Source organism: Sphaeramia orbicularis, chromosome 20 (assembly GCF_902148855.1).
Source record: "Sphaeramia orbicularis chromosome 20, fSphaOr1.1, whole genome shotgun sequence".
In the NCBI taxonomy this organism is placed as follows: Eukaryota; Metazoa; Chordata; class Actinopteri; order Kurtiformes; family Apogonidae; genus Sphaeramia; species Sphaeramia orbicularis.
The window spans coordinates 2,172,600-2,188,025 of NC_043976.1; the positions used below are offsets into that span (position 1 = coordinate 2,172,600).

Sequence of the window (15,426 nt, forward strand, 5' to 3'; positions counted from 1 at the left end):
ACAGGAAAAAGCAAAGTCAGTGAAACAGCTACTGCGGTGCATTGTAGAAATGAAGATTCAAGATTCAAAGCACTTTATTATCAAACGTACAGTTCAATTCTTGCTCTCGGAAAGTTAGTGTATCTACAGAATGTATTGTAAGCATTGAATGTATTTTATATATTTGGATGAAGCCGTTCAATCTGAGCAGACTTTTCTATATCTGTCATGTTTAACAGTTTTCTTCCAGTATATTATGACTTTGTAATCTACGTGATGTTTGTTAGTTGTTTGTCCAGGACAACAGATGGACATTAGCTTCTCTGCTAAATCTGGTGCATGCATCTTGTTCTTTGTAACTAATGCCAATACACACTGTCCTGGAACTAAACAAATAAAAAAAGAAAAAAAAGAAAAAAATCAACTATTTATAGAGCATATTTCATGCACAAAGCAGACTCGAAGTGCTTCACTACAGGTAAACATAAAAAAAAAAAAAAAACAATCATAAAAAAGAGTGCAATCACAAGTAGACAATCATATGTACTAGAGATCGACTGATATGGGTTTTTCAGGGCCGATACCGATTATTAGTAGTTAGAGGAAGCCGATATTTGGAGCCGATATTCATTTGCAGTAAAAGTGTAAAAATTGGCGTGAAAAATTTTGAATAATGCAAACACTGAACTTCGTTTAAATGCCTAAAACATGTTTATTTAATCAAACAAATAGAAAATAATAGTTCCAGAAGTGCATGGATTTCCTAGACTCAGAAGCATCTCTTATAAAGTTGAATAAAAGCTTCAATAAATAGCTCCCTTAAATTTTTCCACAGTAAATAAAGTAAAATTTATATATAACTACAGTGACTTATCTTTGTTTGAAGTTCAAACACAACACAAATACAGGGAGACTCTTGTAAACTCTTGGGCCACATGCTGACATCTGCTCAACTCATCATGCTTCATTTATTACAGCATTTGGGACGCCTTAAGTTGATTTCATTTTTAAATTTTATATTTTACCATGTGATAGCAGGGACCCTGTCATTCACAACTATGCTGATACATTATTAATGATTAATCTGACAAAAGCTCCATAAAAAGTCTAATAGTGGTTATGAGTGCAGTTAAACTCCTGACAGTGTCACATCTGTCACCAGACGTCAGTCTGGTTTTGTCTGTCTTGTGTGTTTTGTCTGTCACTTCCTGTTTTACTTTGTTCAGTCCTCCTCATGTGTCATGTCTGGTGTCTTTGCTTCCTCTCCCTAATCAGTTCCACCTGTGGGTGATTACCTGTCCCCACCCTGGTTTGTTCCACCTGTGTCTCATTGTCTTCCCTCCCTCTTGTGTATTTCAGCCCTGTGTTTTCCCCTGTCCTGTGCCAGTTCCTATCGCCTCGTGTGTTACTTACCAGTGTTTTTGGATCCTGTTTTTCTGTCTGCCTGTTTTTGACCTGGATTGTTTTTCTGGACCTCTGCCTTTTTGCCCGTTCCCTGTCTGTGCCTTTGCTGCCGTTTGCTTCAACGTGTGTTCGACCTATTGCCTGTTTTTCGGGTACGTGAGCTTGTCTAATCCCAATGTACTGTTGCCTCTCCGTCTGCCTCACCGTGTATGACCTGGCCTGTTTTCTGACATCCCTCTGCTCTCCCCTAGTCGGATACCCGACGTGTGTTTTCGGTCCGGGCTGTGAGGGTCCGTCTCCGGTCCGCCTCACAAACCCTGAGAAGAACCCTGAACTCTGTGACCTCAAGAATCTGTATTCTAACACCATCCTTGACTTGTCAGTTAAACCTGTGTTTAATAAACACTGTAAACTTTTACGTCTGCTTCCGGGTCTTGCATTTGGGTTCAGTCACCGTACTCAGATCGTTACAGACAGAACACAAACAGCCTTTAGGGCTTTAATGAGCACACACAGGATTTAAAATGTTCCACCATGTTCACATAAATCACTTCTGAATTTGACTCTGTCATCTTCACTTTAATTTTCAGATCATAGGACTAGAAAGCTCACAGTAACATTAGTAGTTGTGAGTTGTAGAGTTCTTCATGTGACTTTAACGCAAACACACACTATTATATTACATACCAACACATTCTCATCCCAAGTCAGAAATCGACGCATGCAGTCAGAGCCCCACAGCGGCACTATCTGACACAGGGGGTACTTCTTCCGCTTCAAAATCCGACGCGGAAGGGTACACACCACAGAGAGGCAAAGTTTTCTGGTGTGAGAAGCTCCGGAGAGAAAACACACGTGTCAAAGGTAAACGCAGAAAACTCTTCTGAAACTGAAATAAACATCCCTGTGCTCTACATCTCACAACTACTACTAATGTTTCAGAAGAACATCAGAGCAGAGTAAACATTAGCAGCAGCTCTGCTAACTCAGATGACCTCCTGACATGTGTGTGAATTAGACTGCTGATAATATGGAGATGGAAACAGTCTGTGAGAGAAAAGCATGTGTGTGGGATTAAGAGAGAGCGCCTAAAAAACTCAGTTCACTTGTTTTAGGGAAGCACGCTAAGGTGGAGTCTGATGAGCTTTTACCAGAACATGAGTTCATCAGTCTGGTTCTAAACGCTCTGTGTATTAGTAATGGAGAAAATGTATAGAACACAGTCTGATCCCAAGTCAGTCCCAGTCTGTGTGTGTGTGTGTGTGTGCGTGTGTGTGTGTGTGTGTGTGAGGACAGCTTCCACATCAACCAATCAGAGGGCGCAGAGTGGAGAAAGAGAGAGGCAGAGAGAGAGAGAGGCGCGGCTGCATCTGAGCCGAAATAACCCAGTTTTAAATTGGTTTCTTAATATCGGCCCGTCGGATTAAAAAAAGGCCGATACTGATATACGTCAAATTTCCAAATATCGGCGCCGATAATTGGTCGATCTCTAATATGTACACACACTTAACCCTACACAGCCAAACGTTTCATATTTGATTCATGAGTTTTGAAGGCCTCTACATGATCAGTGTGATTATTTTTCTTGTAAAACCTGATGTATACAATTAGATCCATGTAATACACAGATAATCCACCAGGGGGAGGAGTTCATTCACCAGAGGTCTTTAGTGGCACTACAAGACTGTGATTAATTAATCTTATTTAATTTATATAATTTCTATTTTAAACCTTGAGCTTTTTTATTTTTATTTTTTTTACTTACATCTGTCTCTAATTATTGGAAATGTAAAATATATTGTAAAATGTGACTTTGTGAATGTGAATGTTTCTGATCATGTAATAGTTTGCTATACTATGTTGCAAGTAAATGTTACTGTTAGAGGACATTTAGTATATTATTTATATTATTACATTATATACAGATAATGTCTATTATTGTGGACAGAGGCAGTAAATCCAGGTGTAGATTACTGCACAAAGGCTCAGGATCTGTCCAGTCAGTCCAGCTGGGATTTACAAGGAGGACAATTAATACTGAACAAATGAGAACTGAAACTATGAATTATGAAAGAGCTGCAGCATCTGAAACTGACCACAATGAACATGTGACACAGAAACAGAACCACAGTGCTGCAGTTTCACACTCAGTTTGTCATGTCTGTTATGGATTGGGACACTTTCTCTCAACTCACTATATATTTTTTATTAGTAATTTTATTTTTATCAATTACTAAAAATTTAAGGTGACCACATTTGAATTCCAGGCGACTCCACGTGGGGTCCCGACCCCAAGGTTGAAAAACACTGATGTATATATACTGTTCAATTGTTCATTGTTCAATAAAAAAAACATTTAAAAAAATAAAAAAAAGTATCCATCATGGACGTAAATAAAACACTTACTCTTAAATTTAAAAAAAAAAGACTGTCATTAATGAGGAAGGAGGAAGAACTTTGACCATTTTGAAAAGGAATTACCAATTTGTTCGACATGTTTGTGTTATATTATGTTTTTGTTTGTTCAAAAATAATAATATTCGAGCATTGAGACCTGAAATTGAAACTCATACATGGAAATTGATATTTGAAAAAAACCTTTTTTTGGTTGTTGAGAAGGACCAATAAAGGCTCCAGTTTTAAAGAACTAGAATTTTCTGTCAGTGATTTAATGGTTCAGACTTTACAGGGTTAAACACACAACCTAACAGAACACTGTCGAAAAAAGGGACGATTTTAACCTGTTTTTAAAAATGGCTACTGATGTGGGACGTCTAACAGTATCAGGCAGGGTGTTCCATTTTTGTGGGGCAGATACACTTAAAGCTGCCCCCCCCTTGGATCTGGTGTGAGGGGTGAGTACGTTTCCACTGGCTGTTGACTGAAGTGTTCCTGCTGGAGTGGAAGTGGTGAGCAGATCTGTGATGGACTGTTCAGGACACAAACAGGTTTCCCTCTACAAGGAAAATCGTACTTTGTCGTCCACACTGAATGGCATAAGAATTTAAGTTCAAAAGTATAAGAATAAAAGAATCAGTCACTGATTCCAAACTGTGGAATGAACTACCTGTGCACATCAGGCAAGACGACTCCATTTCTGTTTTTAAATCCTCTATTAAAACAGATTTTTTCTCCTTGGCTTTTGACTCAGCATGAGAGGTTGGCTTTTATTGTCTTAATTATAATTACTTTTACTGTTTTGATTTGTTCTTTTGGGTTTTATTCATTTTTGTCTGTGTTCAGCACTTTGGCCAACTGCGTTGTTTTTAAAGTGCTTTACAAATGAAGTTGACTTCACTTGAAACCTGGGAATTTTCTGTGGTTTCTTTGCTTTGTACCTGTAGTGGCATTGATGGAGACGTACGTGGCGGAGAATCCTTCCACCGCTAAACTGGAGTCTGATACAAACAGCAGCGTCAGTAGGTTGTCAGTACTGGTGATGGAAGGAGGCACTGAGTTCCCACAGTATCTGCAGTACATGACAAACACAAATACTCACTGAACAAGTACAACTAATACCAAACAATTTACCCCAGGATGTTGATTTTCAAACTGTTAACCCAAGAAATAATTTAATAATGATAAAGATAATGGATTAGTTATCTACAGTGCTTTTCTAGGCACCCAAAGCGCTTTATATTATTGACCCATTATTCCTTCGCTCTCACATTCTCCCTCTGGTGGTGCTAAACTACATGTGTCCACAGCTGCCCTGGGGCAGACTACAGCCCCTCCCACCACCACCAAACATTCGATTTGGACTGAACAGAAACACACGTGGATGTGCTTTAACGTACCTTCCGATCAGTCGTCCACTTTGCACCGTACCGTTGTCATAGATCTCCACATAGTCAAAGTTACAGTTGGAGTGGTATTCCAGATTAAAGGAGTCAAACGACAGCCTGATGAGGTTTCCTGGACTGACATTAATGAACCAGGTACAGTTGGCACCATGGGGGTAAGTGGTGGGGTGGCCTGGGCTCGTGATGGTTCCGGAAGGACTGGTCATGGTAGCACCACAGCCTGGTAGAAAAACAAGAAAAAAAAAACAGTACAGCAAACCTAGTTTCTCCAAACGACTGCAGATTAGTATTATTACTGGTCAGTGTGTCTTCTGGTAACTGGATTTTCTTTTCAGAAACAAAAGAAAAACTAGAGGTTAATTGATTTTAATTTTAAAATAGAAGAATTAAAATTGAATTTCAAGGCATTTTGTCTACATAGTATGTATATATATAGATAGATAGATAGATAGATAGATAGATAGATAGATAGATAGATAGATAGATAGATAGATAGATAGATAGATAGATAGATAGATAGATAGATAGATAGTATATATTAAAGTGTACACTGTATATATGAATGTATACACAGTATATATGAACATGTATACAGTATATATGAATGTGTAAACAGTATACAGGGTGGGGAAGCAAAATGTACAATATTTTGAGGCAGGGATTGAAAGACAGTGTATGACCAATTAGTTTATTGAAAGTCATGAGAATTTATTTGCCACAAGAAAATGTCCATAATAGAAAATGTTTTTATTCTATGTGTCCTCCTTCTTTCTCAATAACTGCCTTCACACGCTTCCTGAAACTTGCGCAAGTGTTCCTCAAATATTGGGGTGACAACTTCTCCCATTCTTCTTTAATAGTATCTTCCAGACTTTCTGGTAATAGTTTTGCTCATAGTCATTCTCTTCTTTCCATTATAAACAGTCTTTATGGACACTCCAACTATTTTTGAAATCTCCTTTGGTGTGACGAGTGCATTCAGCAAATCACACACTCTTTGACGTTTGCTTTCCTGATTACTCATATGGGCAAAAGTTTGTGAAAAGGTATGGATAATAGTGTTAGGTATGATTATGACATCAGTATATGTTTGGGTTCAAAACAACTGACGCAGTGTCTGCTGAGAAAAAACAACTACATGTTCAGTGTACATTTGGCTTCCCCACCCTGTATATGAACATGTATACAGTATATATGAACATGTATACAGTATATATGAACATGTATACAGTATATATGAATGTGTAAACAGTATATGAACATGTATACAGTATATATGAACATGTATACAGTATATATGAATGTGTAAACAGTATATATGAACATGTATACAGTATATATGAACATGTATACAGTATATATGAATGTGTAAACAGTATATATGAACATGTATACAGTATATATGAACATGTATACAGTATATATGAATGTGTAAACAGTATATATGAACATGTATACAGTATATATGAACATGTATACAGTATATATGAATGTGTAAACAGTATATATGAACATGTATACAGTATATATGAATGTGTAAACAGTATATATGAACATGTATACAGTATATATGAATGTGTAAACAGTATATATGAACATGTATACAGTATATATGAATGTGTAATCAGTATATATGAACATGTATACAGTATATATGAACATGTATACAGTATATATGAATGTGTAAACAGTATATATGAACATGTATACAGTATATATGAATGTGTAATCAGTATATATGAACATGTATACAGTATATATGAACATGTATACAGTATATATGAATGTGTAAACAGTATATATGAACATGTATACAGTATATATGAACATGTATACAGTATATATGAATGTGTAATCAGTATATATGAACATGTATACAGTATATATGAACATGTATACAGTATATATGAATGTGTAAACAGTATATATGAACATGTATACAGTATATATGAATGTGTAATCAGTATATATGAACATGTATACTGTATATGAACATGTATACAGTATATATGAATGTGTAAACAGTATATATGAACATGTATACAGTATATATGAATGTGTAATCAGTATATATGAACATGTATACAGTATATATGAACATGTATACAGTATATATGAATGTGTAGTCAGTATATATGAACATGTATACAGTATATATGAACATGTATACAGTATATATGAACATGTATACAGTATATATGAATGTGTAAACAGTATATATGAACATGTATACAGTATATATGAATGTGTAATCAGTATATATGAACATGTATACAGTATATATGAACATGTATACAGTATATATGAATGTGTAATCAGTATATATGAACATGTATACAGTATATATGAACATGTATACAGTACATATGAATGTGTAAACAGTATATATGAACATGTATACAGTATATATGAATGTGTAATCAGTATATATGAACATGTATACAGTATATATGAACATGTATACAGTATATGAATGTGTAATCAGTATATATGAACATGTATACAGTATATATGAACATGTATACAGTATATATGAATGTGTAAACAGTATATATGAACATGTATACAGTATATATGAACATGTATACAGTATATATGAATGTGTAATCAGTATATATGAACATGTATACAGTATATATGAACATGTATACAGTATATATGAATGTGTAAACAGTATATATGAACATGTATACAGTATATATGAATGTGTAATCAGTATATATGAACATGTATACAGTATATATGAACATGTATACAGTATATATGAATGTGTAATCAGTATATATGAACATGTATACAGTATATATGAACATGTATACAGTATATATGAACATGTATACAGTATATATGAATGTGTAAACAGTATATATGAACATGTATACAGTATATATGAATGTGTAATCAGTATATATGAACATGTATACAGTATATATGAACATGTATACAGTATATATGAATGTGTAATCAGTATATATGAACATGTATACAGTATATATGAACATGTATACAGTATATATGAACATGTATACAGTACATATGAATGTGTAAACAGTATATATGAACATGTATACAGTATATATGAATGTGTAATCAGTATATATGAACATGTATACAGTATATATGAACATGTATACAGTATATATGAATGTGTAAACAGTATATATGAACATGTATACAGTATATATGAATGTGTAATCAGTATATATGAACATGTATACAGTATATATGAACATGTATACAGTATATATGAATGTGTAATCAGTATATATGAACATGTATACAGTATATATGAACATGTATACAGTACATATGAATGTGTAAACAGTATATATGAACATGTATACCGTATATATATGTATATTTACATACAGACAAACACATACATCCATACATCTTGTGCATAAATCTCACTCTAGTCCTCTCACCTTCCAAAGCTGAGCTATAGGCTGCTTCAAAGCCATGGTTGCTGACAGAGGAGTCGGTCTTAAAGCGAACGTACATGGACCTCTGGCTGGACTGCAGTCTGGGGGGGATCCCACCACCACAGAATGTCCCCAGCAGAGGAGAGCTCGACGTAGAACCATCTCTTACCTACAACACACATGAAACACAGATGTTTCTGAGCACTGACACTGCTGGCGTTTGTTCATCCACTCAGTACTCTCTGGGGTCGTGACAGGGGCGGAGCTTATCTCAGATGGTATTTTATGAGGCAGGTCTGGAGGTGGGGGGGTGGGGGGGGTGGCTCCTTGGACTCGAGGCCAGAATGTTTTTTTAAAAGCTACTACTAGGGTTACAACTAATTTCAGTTTTATCTGTTCTGTGGATGTAGAAGGGCGTGTTATTTGGAGGCTTGTCCACTGGGGGGTGCAGTGTTCTAGTGGTTAACACCCCCACCACACAGCAAGGAGCCCTTGTGGGTTGGGTTTTCTGGTTCTGTGTGTGCTGCATGGGTTTCCTCTGGGTGCTCTGGGTAAAGGTTAAAGGATGACTCACTTTATTCCCACAGAGAAATTCTAATGCATTCTACTATTTACCTAGCATTAGCAATTAGCATTAGTATATACAAAAGTATATGGACAAAAGTATGTGGACATGTTGAATTCAGGTGTCTCTTTTCTAACAGAGCTCTGGGATACAAAATAATAGCGACTAAAGAATGTAGTTTTATATTTTTTAAGAAAAATCTCCCACTAAACTTTAAGGAAATATTGATGTTTCTAAACTATATGAACAAAAATAATGGGACACATCATGTCTATAGCTGTAAGATGATTTGACATAGAAACATCAATATGTCCTTACAATTTAATAAGAGATTTTTCTTCCTCACTGAGATATGAAGAAAGTAGAAAGCAGTCAGAAAACAAAAACTATTTTAGAAATTTAGAGATAGGACATTTAAAATCATAGTCATGGATAAAAAAACAAACAAAAACAAAATCAGTGTTGATATAAATTCAGTCCAAATCACCTCTGAGTCATTTTAGAAACAAAGATAACAATTTAAACCAAACTAACCAATGCAATGATATTTATATGAATATAATATAAAACTATATTCTGACATTAGTCATTATTGTTTTGGATCCCAGACCCCTGTTAGAAAAGAAACACCTGGATTCAACGTGTCCACATACTTTTGTCCATATAGTGGATCCCACATTAGGAGCAGTGAGCTGGTCAGGGACCACCTCCAGACCTTCTGTATGTACCTGAACTGCAGCTGTTTTTACATTTACTGGAAGATCGTATACTGATTTTACATTCATTTACCTCAACAAAGTCAAACCGGCAGGACCCTCCTTCAATATCGAAGGACAGGAAGTTTAGCGTGACCACGTAGCCCTGTGGCTGGTTGATGACCCACTCACAGACTTTGTTGTGTGGATAAGGGTTGGGGTGGAGGGGCGAGTGGAACTGGCCCGTCCCAGACAACATACCGCCACATGCTGGAAAGAAAGAGCATCTGTTAACGTGGACATTTCTGGAATCCTGATTTGATGTTCACCTTGTTTCTGACAGAAAAGTTGACATGATTATAATAAATGCAGTTCAGTGGTGACACTCAACAGACAGATGAAACATCACATGCTGATCTCACCGAGGCTGTAGACGGCTCTGAAACCACCTCTGCTGACCGAGCTGTCAGACCTGAAGCGAATCCACAGGTAGTTTGAAGATGAGCGAATGGGACCAGGGAGGGAAGTGCCACAGTACCTTCCAATCAGAGCATCCGTCTCCGTACGGCCGTCTCGAACCTGCAAACAAATGAGTTCGATTTACTTATGTATTCATTTAACAGGGACAATGCAGTTAAACATAGTTACAAGTTTGCAACTGATGTGATGCAGATAGAGTTTATAGTCCCCAGTTGGACTCTTCCACAACACTGCAGTACAAGTATAAAATATACATCATTTAAAACAATCATACCATGCAAAAAAAAAAAAAAAAAAATATATATATATATATATATATATATATATATATATATATATATATATATATACATATATATATATATATATATATATATATATATATATACATGTTTTGTGCAGACCGTTTTATCTGCCGAGGGAGCTAACTGTGGTGCTGCTTACTGCTGTGTACATACCCCCTGATGCTGATGTTAGCACTGCTTTATCCCAGCTCCATGATGTGATAAATAAACAGCAGAAGACTTATCCTGAGGGGGCTTTTATTGTGGCTGGGGACTTTAATCAGGCCTGTCTTAAAAGTGTTCTGCCAAGATTCGTGCAGTATGTCCAGGGTCCCACCAGAGGCAGGAACACTTTAGACCGGCTGTATTCCAACCTCAGGGAGGCATACAGGATAATACCCCTCCCTCACCTGGGCAAATCAGACCACATCTCGCTGCTTAGTGTCCCAGCCTATATACCCCTTAGGAGAAGAACAAAACCAGTCACAAGAACTGTCAAGACCTGGCCTGAGGGAGCACTCAGCCAGCTTCAGGACTGTTTTGAGAACACTGACTGGACTGTTTTTGATCATCTGGAGCTGAATGAACACATGGAGACTGTTTTGTTCTACATTAAGACCTGTACTGACACTGTCACAGTGGACAAACAGATTAAAATGTATAACAACCAGAAACCATGGATGACAGCCAGAGTGCGAGCATTGCTGAGGGCACGAGACTCAGCCTTTAAGGCGGGTGACCAGGACCTTTACAGGACAGCGAGAGTGGACCTGAGGAGAGGCATCAAAGCAGCCAAAAGGGAATATAAGAGGAAGGTGGAGAACCATCTGGCTGATAACAACCCGAGGCAAGTGTGGCAGGGTTTACAGCATTTGACGAACTACAGGGGCAACACATCGGGGGCAGTAACAGCTGACGCTTCGCTGGTGGAAGAGTTGAATCACTTTTTCACCCGCTTTGAGTTGAGGAGCCCCCCCGATGTTGCCCCCCCCTCAACCCCACAGCTCCTTGATACCCATCAGCTTGTGCTACAGGAGCATCAGGTGAGGAGAGTTCTACAGGCTGTGAACCCACACAAAGCAGCAGGACCTGATGGAGTACTCGGCAAAGTACTGAAGTCCTGTGCAGACCAGCTTTCAGGGGTCCTAGCAAGGATATTCAACATCTCCCTGAAACTGGCCACTGTCCCATCTTGCCTCAAAACCGCCACCATCGTCCCTGTCCCCAAAACATCCACCACAGGTAACCTAAATGACTACAGACCAGTGGCATTAACTCCTGTGGTGATGAAGTGCTTCGAGAGGCTCATCCTCCACCATCTCAGGACTTACATCCCTCCGGACTTTGATCCGCATCAGTATGCTTATAAAACAAACCGATCCACTGCTGATGCGATCACCACTGTCCACCACACCGCCGCAAGTCATCTGGACAAACAGGGGAATTATGTCAGGATGCTTTTTGTTGATTTTAGCTCGGCGTTTAACACCATCTTGCCGAGCGTTCTCATCAGAAAGCTGACTGACTTAAACATCCCAGCCTCCACCTGTGACTGGATTTACAGTTTCCTGACGAACCGTCCACAGCGGGTGCGGGTGGGTTGTCACACATCCTCTACCCCGACACTCAGCACGGGCTCCCCCCAGGGCTGCGTGCTGAGCCCCTTCCTGTATGCTTTGTACACACACGATTGTGTCGCCACCCACCCCTCAAATGTCATTGTCAAATTTGCCGATGACATTGCAGTGGTGGGTCTCATCTCCAACGGCAACAAGACAGAGTACAGGAAGGAGGTCCAGAGGCTCGCAAACTGGTGTTCAGCAAACAACCTGAAGCTGAACACCAGGAAAACCAAGGAGATGGTGTTGGACTGGAGGAAGAAAGGAGGTGACCCTGCTCCACTGCAGATCGACGGGGTCTGGGTGGAGAGGGTCTCCTCCTTTAAGTACTTGGGGGTGCATGTGAGTGAGGACCTGACATGGCACACTAACACGGCTGTAGTGGTCGGGAAAGCTCAGCAGAGACTGCACTTTCTCAGGCTGCTGAGGAAGTGTCAGGTGGAGCCAAAGCTGCTGCGGACTTTCTATCGCACCACGATAGAGAGTGTTGTGGCGTACTGTGTTACAGTGTGGTACGCCAGCTGCACAACCAAGGACAGGAAAGCCCTGCAGGGGGTCATAAAGACAGCCGAGAAAGTCATTGGCGGCCCCCTGCCTTCCTTGGAAGACATTGGAACGATTAGAGGGCTAAACAGAGCAAGGAGGATTGTGAGGGATCTGTCACATCCAGGGAACAGACATTTCAATCTCCTGCCCTCTGGAAGGAGATACAGATCCCTACGGAGCCGGACAAACAGACTGAAGAACACCTTTTATCCATGGGCTGTCCGGCTCCTAAATGCATAATCTCCCCTCCTCCTGGGCATGTGCAATAACAATAGCAGTTTTAATTGTGTAATAATAGTTTTTATATATTTATTCTTCTTATTCTTCTTTTAACTGTATTTATTGTCTTTTATGCCTTTGAAATTCTTATATGTTTACACTTTATTTTTGCACTGTGGGTGGGAAGTACCACTCCAATTTCATTGTTTGCTTTTTGCACAATGACAATAAAGGCTATTCTATTCTATTCTATTATTGGACCTGAGTGCAGCTTCTGACACTATGGACCACAGTATCCTACTGCAGAGATTAGAATGGGACATAGGCATCAGAGGAGCAGCCCTCTGCTGGTTTAAATCCTATTTATCTAATAGGTACCAGTTTGTTCATGTAAACCAACAATCATCAACATATTCCAGAGTTAGTTGCGGCGTGCCACAAGGGTCGGCCCTTGGGCCCATTTTGTTTACACTGTACATGCTGCCTTTAGGTAACATTATTAGAAAACATGGCATTAATTTTCACTGTTACGCAGACGATACACAACTGTATTTATCGATTAAACCTGATCAGACCAGACAAGTAGATAAACTAAGTTCCTGTGTCTGTGACATTAAAACCTGGATGAGCGCTAATTATCTTTTACTTAACCCTGAAAAAACAGAAGTCATTATAATAGGCCCTAAAAATGCGAGAGACTCCCTAACTGACCAGATAGTCACTCTGGACAATGTGGGTGTAGCCTCCAGCGCCACAGTTAGAAACCTAGGAGTTCTATTTGACCCAGATCTATCATTTAAACCACATATGAACCAAGCCTGCAGAACCGCCTTCTTCCACCTGCGCAACATAGCCAAAATTAGAAATATTCTATCTAAAAATGATGCAGAAAAATTAGTTCATGCGTTTGTTACATCTAGATTAGATTACTGCAACTCCCTTCTCGTAGCATGTCCTAAAAGCTCTCTAAAAAGTTATCAACTGGTTCAGAACGCGGCAGCGAGACTACTAACAGGAACAAATAGAAGAGAACACATCACCCCTGTGCTCCAAGCCCTTCACTGGCTTCCAATCCAGTTTAGAATTAGATTCAAAATCCTCCTCCTCACACACAAGACCATTAATGGTATGGGCCCCTCCTATCTCAGAGATGCTCTGGTGCCGTACCATCCCAACAGAACCCTTGGTTCTCAGAATGCAGGTCTACTGGTAGTTCCCAGGGTCTGTAAAAGTACAGTAGGAGCTAGAGCCTTTAGTTACCAAGCTCCTGTTTTATGGAATCAGCTTCAGCTAACATTAAAGAGGCCGACACAGTCTGTACATTTAAAGTCAGGCTGAAAACGTTCCTGTTTGGAAAAGCTTCTGGTCAGACTAGTTCAAACCAGACTGAAGCCACAGTTCAGTCTAAGCTGCCCTAGGAGCAGTAATGCTGGGGGAAGTACAGGCACTGAGTCCTATCTCCTGTTTCTGGTTCTACGTACCACTTCTGTCTGTACTTATATTTTTAATATTTAGCCAACTTAGTCTATGCAGTACTATTCACCTGGTGTCCCCTTTCCCCACTCCCCTCCGGGGGAGTGGCTACTTTTTCAGTTGTAACCGCTTGGGAGCCAATGACGACAGGATCTGCGCTGACCCATCTGTGTCCTGCCCTGACCTGTGTCCTGACCCCTCCCCCACCTGTCTGGATGGACGTCCTCGGCCTCACCGCTGTGGATGGGCCTCCTCGCCCCTGCCTGTCTCATCCAGGGGGACGGACCCCCCATGTGCCCACCCTACTGCATCCTTCAGACTGGAACTACGTCTGCAGATGGACGTCCATCAGTCCTGGTGCATCTACAGCCTGTCCGTCCATGGGAGTGGATCTCTCCTTCACTGTGGTTCTCCCCGAGGTTTCTCCCTTTTCCCACTGGGTCTGAGTTTTTCCTCGCTGAGAAGGAGGGTCTAAGGACGGGGGATGCCCTGGACATCACTCATGTTCTGCTGTTTATTTGACTGTTGTTTACTCCAACTGCCTCTGTAAAGCCCTTTGAGATAACCTGGTGGTGATATTGGGCTATACAAATAAAACTGAATTGAATTGAATTGTGTGTGTGTGTGTGTGTGTGTGTGTGTGTGTGTGTGTGTGTGTGTGTGTGTGTGTGTGTATATATATATGTATTACACATCATTTAAAACGGTCATACCATACAATTCGATAATCCAATGTTACATTTATATATGAGGCATTTATTCAGTCACTCACTCTCCCACACAATATACACAATATTTACCTCTGCCAGGAGGTACTGTGATCACTTTGCTTTGTGTGTTTGTTTGTTTGTTTGTTTGTTTGTTTGTTTGTTTGCTTGCTTGCTTGCTTGTTTGTTCTCATCTTCAGTGTAAAACTCTTCCACCCATCTTTCCCAGA

At 39.3% G+C, this 15,426-nt stretch overlaps 1 protein-coding gene across 1 annotated transcript in view; it reads right to left on the bottom strand.

Moving 5' to 3' along the window:
* The window catches only part of cubn (cubilin (intrinsic factor-cobalamin receptor)), a 279,349-nt gene that overhangs the window by 211,777 nt on the left and 52,146 nt on the right, over positions 1-15,426 (bottom strand). Inside the window, exons 18-22 of the mRNA XM_030123898.1 lie at positions 10,291-10,447; positions 9,963-10,138; positions 8,612-8,777; positions 5,181-5,406; positions 4,722-4,852 (exon numbers count right to left, since the gene is read on the bottom strand). Coding sequence (XP_029979758.1) covers positions 4,722-4,852; positions 5,181-5,406; positions 8,612-8,777; positions 9,963-10,138; positions 10,291-10,447 — 856 coding nt within the window. The remainder of the gene's footprint in view (positions 1-4,721; positions 4,853-5,180; positions 5,407-8,611; positions 8,778-9,962; positions 10,139-10,290; positions 10,448-15,426) is intronic.